Source organism: Lipotes vexillifer, unplaced genomic scaffold (assembly GCF_000442215.2).
Source record: "Lipotes vexillifer unplaced genomic scaffold, Lipotes_vexillifer_v1.1 scaffold37, whole genome shotgun sequence".
NCBI classification, from domain to species: domain Eukaryota; kingdom Metazoa; phylum Chordata; class Mammalia; order Artiodactyla; family Lipotidae; genus Lipotes; species Lipotes vexillifer.
Window position 1 is genome coordinate 2,482,140 of NW_006791811.1, and position 9,055 is coordinate 2,491,194.

General features: G+C 40.5%; 1 protein-coding gene across 2 annotated transcripts in view; it reads left to right on the forward strand.

The window, feature by feature from the left end:
* Positions 1-682: 682 nt before the first annotated feature.
* PLD1 (phospholipase D1) overlaps positions 683-9,055 on the forward strand; it is a 119,132-nt gene continuing 110,759 nt past the window's right edge. Inside the window, exons 1-5 of one of the 2 annotated variants that reach the window (XM_007464713.1) lie at positions 683-866; positions 1,313-1,440; positions 5,199-5,344; positions 5,582-5,687; positions 7,229-7,294. In XM_007464713.1, coding sequence (XP_007464775.1) covers positions 707-866; positions 1,313-1,440; positions 5,199-5,344; positions 5,582-5,687; positions 7,229-7,294 — 606 coding nt within the window. In that variant the 5' untranslated portion in view covers positions 683-706. The remainder of the gene's footprint in view (positions 867-1,312; positions 1,441-5,198; positions 5,345-5,581; positions 5,688-7,228; positions 7,295-9,055) is intronic. The other variant, XM_007464714.1, reaches the window with a different exon arrangement.

A 9,055-nucleotide genomic window follows, 5' to 3' on the forward strand; every position in this document is an offset into this window, starting at 1 on the left:
TGAGATACAAGTAAGTATCTCATTCCAATTTAATTTACAAGCTAGGAATCCTTTAAATGTTAAACTGGAAAATAAGTTAAAAGGTTGTTTGAGGTAACTGGGACTCACATAGAGCTAGTTGACTTGTTTCCTTATGCTATACCTAAGCCTGGATTTAAATAGTAAAATAGGGTTTTGGGGTTTTTAAAAAATTAATCTTTATTGGAGTATAGTTGATTTACAATGCTGTGTTAGTTTCAGGTGTTTAGCAAAGTGAATCAGTTATACATATACATATAGCCACTCTTTTAGATTCTATTCCCATATAGGTCATTACAGAGTATTGAGTAGAGTTCCCTGTGCTATACAGTAGGTCCTTATTAGTTATCTATTTTATACATAGTAGTGTGTATACGTCAATCCCAATCTCCCATATCCCTTCCCTCCCCTTTTCCCCCTTGGTAGCCATAAGTTTGTTTCCTACATCTGTGACTCTATTTCTGTTTTGTAAATAAGTTCATTTGTACCATTTTTTTAGATTCCACATATAAGCAATATCATGTGTTTGTCTTTCTCTGTCTGACTTACTTCACTCAGTATGACAATCTCTAGGTCCATCCATGTCGCTGCAAATGGCATTATTTCGTTCTTTTTTCTATTTGACCAAAATAATAAGTCTAGTAACCCTTTTCTTCTTTCCTTTGCTTTTACCCTGTCTCAAGCCAACATGTCACTGAAAGATGAGCCAAGAGTAAATACCTCTGCACTGCAGAAAATTGCTGCTGACATGAGTAATTTGATAGAAAATCTGGACACGCGGGAGCTCCACTTTGAGGGAGAGGAGGTGGACTACGATGTGTCTCCCAGCGATCCCAGGATACAGGAAGGTAAAGACTGATGGTCTGAGCAAGGAGAAGAGAGTGTATCAGGGTTGCTTGGCAGAGCACAGATTTGAAATAACCGGCAGATGATTGATCATCCTTGCTGATGTCACAACACTGAGCTCATTTTCATTAGCTGTTTTCTTGTTGTAGCACGTTATGATTCTTAAAAAAGATGCCTGCTGGGGCTTCCCTGGTGGCGCAGTGGTTGAGAGTCCGCCTGCCGATGCAGGGGTTGCGGGTTTGTGCCCCGGTCTGGGAAGATCCCACATGCCGTGGAGCGGCTGGGCCCGTGAGCCATGGCCACTGAGCCTGCGCATCCAGAGCCTGTGCTCCGCAACGGGAGAGGCCACAAAAAAAAAAAAGAAAAAGAAAAAGATGCCTGTAAAAGGCAAGTTATGCTAATATCATTGTATTCTTGCAATAACTTTGTTTACTTATTTATTTTTTAGCGTATATCCCTTTCTCTGCTATTTATAAGACTCAAGGATTTAAGGAGCCTAATACACAGACGTATCTCTCCGGCTGTCCAATAAAAGTTCAAGTTCTGGAAGTGGAGCGCTTAACATCTACAAAAAAGGTCAGAGCATTTATAGACTCAACTTGTATCCGTCAATATATACGATTTAACACGTTGCCTTGCAGTTTCCTTCCTCCTAGCTATGACTATGCTTTTAACTTTGGGTTTGTGTTTTTGTTTAATCACTTCTGTGTGCTCATCACCTCTCAAGTTTTTGCATCCTTCTCATTTAGTCTTTATTCTTATACATCTGTTTCCCCATTCTGGAAAATGCTTTTTTAAAAAGGCGCTTAAGACAGATTATAAGTTTAATAAATTGCGAAGGGCCTCTCCCCAGTTTTCTGTTCAATGTGGACTCATGAGGCATTGCTCTTCCACCGAGAACGCCAGATATAAGCCAAGGAAAAGTTTAGCTTTCCTAATGTTTGTTCAGCAAGAAAATAATGATACTACCTGGCTCTTGAAAGAAACAAAGCCAGGAGGCTGCACTGGCCAGTGCCATTGCCCAGAAGTGCTGCTGAGAGAATTCTGCTGGCATACCCTGCCCCTCTGACTTGTTCCTAACACCACCCCTTAAGCTTCACTCACGTTTTCTTTTTAAGCTCTGGAAAGGCATTGGGAGTAGAGTTTTCATCAAGCAAACCTGCATTCTTTTGAAGGGGATTGGACTAGGAGAAGCTATTAGGGTAGCTGCGTTTGCTCTGTTACTGACTGGATTTCACACTTGTCAAGTCTGAGGGTAGAGAACATTGATGCAGGCTGGTGGCCTTTGTCCGTTCAGGTTAAGCTCTGGCCCTGGCAGAGTAAGGCAGCCATTGGCTCCTGCCTCGGGGGAGGGGTAGAATAATCTTTCTTCCAGGGGCAGGCTCTGGAGGGTGGCACGTGCTGTCCACTTCCTGATGATTTTGCCTCGCACTCTGTCCTGACCTACCTGTGCATGTCCCGACTCCTAGTTTACAGCCACCTCGGTATTCAGCTTTCCTTCAGGCTCCTCCTGTGAATTGGGTCCACATCTCCCTGATACACCACTGAACACAACCTACCAAGAAATGTCTCTAAAATGACCTTTGCCTTCTTATTTCGCCTACCAGCATTTAGATTGAGAGGTGATAACATGTGGAAGTTAAATGCACAGACTCCAGAGCCAGACCACATGGTTTAATTCCTGTCTTTGCATTGTGACCCTCAGCCATTTACTTAAACTCTCTGTTTCTCAGTTTCCTTATCTGAATAATAGGTATAATAGGACATACCTTTTAGGTTTGTTATGAGGATTTAATAATAATAATACATAGTATAATATAAGAATATTATATATTGTATTATACAAGGATATACTGTATAATACTATGTATTATTATTATTACTAAGTATCTGCTAATGTTATTTATGAAGATAAATATTTAAGCCACCAAACCAGGGACTTCTCTTTGCTCATACTCTTCTGTTAGTCAAGTGAGTTTAGTTCTGTTCTTTTTTTATATATATTAAAATTTTTCCTTTGGATCCTAATTTTTAAAGTATAGTTGATTTACAGTATTATATTAATTTCAAGTTCTGTTTTAAATCTCAGTCTGTGTAGGAAAGCTAAGGAGCTTCCTTATCCTACTTAGTGTTTAGTTTACTAAGAAATATGAACTAAATTCATGCAGTTTGAATGTGATTCCAGGTAAATAAAAATGACACTTTTCTAATGACTGAATGCATTCTGTGTGCCAGCTCATGGTTAGGCATTTCTCTTTTCACTCTCATCACAACCCTGAGGGACATACGTTGCCCCGCCTCCCCAGCAGGAGATCTCCCACTTGCCCCTCCCACTCCTCCTCCCACCCTTCTCCACCCTGTGCCCTGTCCCCCCCAAGGCTTCCTTGCCTTTGTCTTCTGGCAGGGTTCAGGCAGTGGAGAGCCCAGACTGGGGCCACCCTGGCCTGGCTGTGTCCCTTGACCAAAAGCATCCTCCCGCCAGGGCAGCCTCTTTGCATGGCTCTCTCCTTCCTACTCCAGCACCTGGTCTTGCCTCTTGTCCCTTTGGAACTGGAGATGCCTTCCTGAGTCCCAGGTAACTGTCCCCATGTTGTGGTTTCCTTACTCTTATCACACCTTCATGGGCAGTCCCTTTATTAAAACTTCTCACACTATTCCAGTTCCAAAAAATTCCAGTAATTCTGCTGGGATATTATCTGACAGAAGTGGTGCTTGGCTAAGGCTTCATAGCTGGTAGGCTGCACTACAGTGTTTCAAGCCTTTAAAATCTTCAAAAAGGATGGGACAGGCTGTTTCCATTGCCCTACACTGCCTTAGAATTGCTAAGAAGTCTAGTGTCCAAAGTTCTGGGTTTATGTGTGAAGGATAAAACTTGGCACTTGCAATGTTTTTTAAGTATTCAGTTTTCTTAGATTGGGAATGTAATCCTAGGATATGGGGCAGCTTGTTTAACTTGTATAATTTTTCTTATTTATTTGGCTTGTCTTAAACTGAGCATTTTTCACTTGAATGCAGAGTTTCTGGCCACTCTGAGTTCTCCTGCAACCTTCTCTGTAAAACATGATGCAGGATGATGCCTGTAATGTTGGCCAAGGTGAAAGACAGCATATAATATTAGACCCCAGAACTGGGTTTTTTCGACTTCTGGTTATAGTAACTGTCATGGATCCCAACTAGAGGCAAAGCAACAGCTGGATTTGAATATTTACCGGCGATATGTTTGGATTCCAGGCTTAAGAGTACAAGTTACATTGATTCTCGTGCTCATTTTTATATACCACATCTACACAGCGTGGTCCATGCTTTAGAAGTTTGCAAAATATACCAAACATCACGAATGATTGGCAGCAGCCCGGGAATCACCCGTGGGGTTGCTGACACCAAAGCCTGGATAAGCTAGTAAAGTAGGAGACATTTACTTGATTTCACCACCAACACTTATCAATACCTGTGGCGCCTCAGTCTCCCAGCAGGGGCCAGTGCCCTCTAGGTGGTCCAGTGTCCACTACCCTCCCCTATCCTCCACACACCATGGGAATTTCTCCACAATCTCCTGTGCTTTATACATATCCCTCCATCTCCTGACACTTTCCACAAAATCAAAACTTGGATCCCCCAGGTCTGTTAGCTCTTCTGATTGAAATAATTCACTAGTCACTAAGATATATTTGCATTTTAGTAAGAAATATTTTAAAAATTTTAAGTGGAAATTCATTCTAGTTAAGTAGTTGGTGAAATATTTTGTGTGTAGGAAGATCTTTTGCTTTTTTCCCTCTAATCATCCTGTACCTTCCTAGTCACTGGTATTGCTTCAGGACAGGGAGACGTTATAGATGAGGATGGAGCTTGCAAGGCATTTCAGAAGGAGAGGGCATTAGTGTCTTTTGTGAAGAGCTGAAGTGGGCTAAGAATGACAATGGAAGTCATTTCGTCCAGCTTCCCTCTCACCCCCTCCATTGTCTGTTCGCTGCTTGTACTTTTGGACAATCCCCCGATGGCTGATTAGGGCTTTCACTCATTGTCTCTTTTACCTGGTTTCTTGTTTCAAGGGTGGGTGTGTGTGTCTGTGTATGTGAAACAATAGGACTGATGGGGGTTTGCCTTTGGTGTGACTCAGAGTTTGTCTTATGTATATCGTAAGATGAATATTTAAGAGCATATTACTTCTGTCATCAGTCGTTTTGGAAAACTTTTTGCTTCAGTACTTACACAGAATAAGTAGGCTGTATTTAAAGATACATCCATGTTACTTATTACTTAGCTATTGTTCATGGAGAGATTTTGGAATTTTTGTTGTTATCTAAACTATCAACCATTTTTATTTATCGCTCTAGGTACCAAGCATCAATCTTTACACTATTGAATTAACACATGGGGAATTTAAATGGCAAGTTAAGAGGAAGTTCAAGCACTTCCAAGAATTTCACAGAGAGCTGCTCAAGTACAAAGCCTTTATCCGAATCCCCATTCCCACCAGAAGGTAACTGTCCCAGAATTAATTAGAAAGTTGTCCCAGTATACAAGTTGGATTGAAAGAATATTTTATTCATGTTATTGGTTAATTGGTCCATTGTTGGTGGATATATTTTATCAAATAGGCTCTTCTTAAAATAAGCTATCTCCTGAAAGACACTATGACAGTCATGGTTTAAAGAATAATCTAATAAATGTTTGCACTGTGTGTGTGTGTGTCTGTGTGTGTGTCTCTGTGTTTTAGACACACATTTAGAAGACAGAATGTCAAAGAAGAGCCTCGAGAGATGCCAAGTTTGCCCCGTTCATCTGAAAGCATGATCCAAGAAGAACAGTTCTTTGGTAGAAGGGTGAGTCCTTTTGCTCTTCTGTTGTTCTGAACATACTTCTGCAGTGCTATAGAAACATGGCATCTACTGCGGGGTGAGGTGGGCCTGGATGCAACTTCTCTCACCTGCTGATCCATCACCCAGGCTGGTTTAGCTTTTCTGGAACTAGTTAGGTAACCCTTCTTCCGCAAGCCACTCTGGCCCTGGGGAGGTTGCATTTTCCCAGAAGAGGAAGAGTGTTCTATGTCAGGAGGCGGCCATGGCTCACGGGCCCAGCCGCTCCGCGGCATGTGGGATCTTCCCGGACCAGGGCACGAACCCGTGTCCCCTGTATCGGCAGGCGGACTCTCAACCACTGCGCCACCAGGGAAACCCTGAGATCTACTCTTTTAAAATAATCTATTTCCATATATTTGCTTCAGAATTTGCAGTGGCTTCTATGGGCACTATGGACAATATGGAGGTTCCTTAAAAAAATCTAAAAATAGAGCTACCATATGACCCTGCAATCCCACTCCTGGGCATATAACAAGAGAAAACCGTAATTAGAAAAGATACATGCACCCCAGTGTTCATTGCAGCATTATTTACAATAGCTAAGACATGGAAGCAACCTAAATGTCCATCAACAGATGAATGGATAAAGATGTGTTATATACATACTATGGAATATTACTCAGCCTTAAAAAAAGAATGAAATAATGCCATTTGAAACAACATGGGTGGACTTAGAGATATCATACTAAGCAAAGTAAGCCAGAGAAAGAAAAATATCATATAATATTGCTTATATGTGGAATCTAAAAAAAGATACAGATGAACTTATATACAAAACAGAAATAGACTCACAGACATAGAAAACAAATTTATGGTTACCAAGGGGAAAAGTGGGGGGAGGGATAAATTAAGAGTTTGTACATTAACATATACATACTACTATATATAAAATAGATAACCAACAAAAACCTACTGTATAGCACAGGGAACTATACTCAATATTTTATAATAACCTATAAGGGAAAAGAATCTGAGAAAAATAGATATGTATGTATGTATGTATAACTGAATCACTTTGCTGTACACCTGAAACTAACACAGTATTGTGAATCGACTATACTTCAATTAAAATAAATAAGTAAAAATAAAAAAAGAATTTGTAGTGGCTTGTTCTAAATATATGTAAATATCATTCCCAAACTATAGATGGGACAGTTAGAGTCTCAGAAGAGTAGGACAAAGTACAGACACGTACAACAGTAGAACAGAAACCTCAGGACAGGGGACACTTCTGCCCACACTGATTCAGTGATATGGTGCTGCATAGGGCAGAAGATTAATTCACTTTTTACCAGAAAATTAACACATGAATGTCAGTTCTGTTTTGTTATCTGAAACTTTTATGTTCTGAGAGGGATGTATTCAGGGTTCCTTGTCCAATGAAAACATTAATAAATAATTAAATAACTTACAGAAGTTAAGATGGAACAGTCATGTCATTTGTCACTGTTTACATTTTCCCCTAAGTATGATGATATCTCTAATGTAAAATATTTGCATTACAGAAACAACTAGAGGATTACTTGACAAAATTACTAAAAATGCCCATGTATAGAAACTATCATGCAACAGTAAGTACTATTCAGTGATTTAAATAATTTATAAAACTATAAAGCTAAATTTTGGATCATTTTAGTAACACAAGTGCTTATATTCACTTCTGCATTATTCCTTGGGTTAAACTAAATGAAATGAATCCAAAATTGATTTGTCAGCAAGGATCCAGGATATGAGGATGCTGTTTTTTAAATATCAAATACAACTTAATTAATATGTCTATGACAACAGATTTAAATGAACTTGAACTGCTACTACAAGCTAGATTATCTAGAAATCAACCTCCTTCTCTCCTCAGGCTTCCAGAATAATGCCGAAAAGCGTTTCTAATGCTGAAGAAAAAGCATTGAGTAGTAGGTGATGAAAACAGTTGAGCAGAGTGGAATACCCAGAGATTATACAGCGCATACTGTGATTGCCATCTGATTGGCCTGTGATGCCTGTAAAAGGCTTGTCTTTTCACGTGTAAGTGAGAAGCATGGGAAAAGCTAAGGAGAGAAAAAGCTCTAGAGAATTCAGAGAAAAGAGAGAAGAGGTGGTGAGGCTTGGAAGCAGCTGCAGAGACAAGTTTGGGAGGCACGTGGCTGGCAAGCAGGAGGAAGTGGGCTTTACAGCAGGCATCAGAAAACAATGAGCTCCGCCTTCTTAGAGGCCCTTGAGGCCTGGGGCAGGGCTAGGGGTGTGGTGGTGGTGTTAAAGGGTTAGCCTTCCATATCCAAAGGTTCAGCTAACTGAGAGGGCACTGCATTATTATATTCTGTGCCTGTGTATGTATAAACCGTATTGCTGTGGAGGTTGAATATGTGTGTATGGTATGCGTGCAGAACTTCAGAGTAGCTGCAGTTATGATTCGGCCTCTAGTTTAGAGAATGGCATGCACACATGAACAGAAAGAGGGAAGCCTACTGTATTTAGGAGAGGGAGCAAGAGTGCCTTGACTCTTGGGAGTTTTTTGGTGCCTGGCTGCCCTATTGCTGCCTGCCTGTGTGTTAATGGATGCTGGACATGCACCTAGCTGGTCCCCTTTACACACAAATGACCTGGGGCCGGGCCACAGCCCACCTTCTGCAGCAACTTGCACTGTGATGTTCCATTGACTTAAAGGACCTTCTGTGGTTTCATAATCCTGGAGAAGAGTTTTCCCAGGGAAACCAGCAATTTGGATCCAACCAGAGAACCTCAAGAGAAGGCTGATGGGAAGGATTTCTTCCTTTCTAGGACTCAGGAATGTGCATCTTTGAAAGAACATAACGAATAAGGATATTGCTTCTATTATTACTAAAAATGCTGCTTCCTGAGGTATTCTCTGAAATCAGACATGCTGTTTTCTTTGATAGAGAATTATTTAAGCATGAAATAATTTTCCATTTGTTTTACTTTCCTGCCTGCCTGTGACTTGGCTTTAATATTTCTTTCGGCCCTTGAACAGTATTTGCTGAGTTTAGTCTTCTTTTTCTGCATGCCTTTCTATATTTTGGAGTCTAATGTTGATTTTTAAATGTTTACATTTTTTTCAAAATGTTCATTTTAATTTCTTTTCCAATTATAAAAATCTTTTAAAAGTTGATCCATATTGTATTTAGATATTCCAGAGTGTCTTCTAAACATTTCCTTTGGAAGGGAAAACCTGGTTTAAACTGACTGAATATATATGTTACTTCTTATATTTTCTTTCTTTTTTTTTTTTTTTTTGCTGTACGCGGGCCTCTCCCCGCCGCGGAGCACAGCCTCCGGACGCGCAGGCCCAGCGGCCACGGCCCACGGGCCCAGCCGCT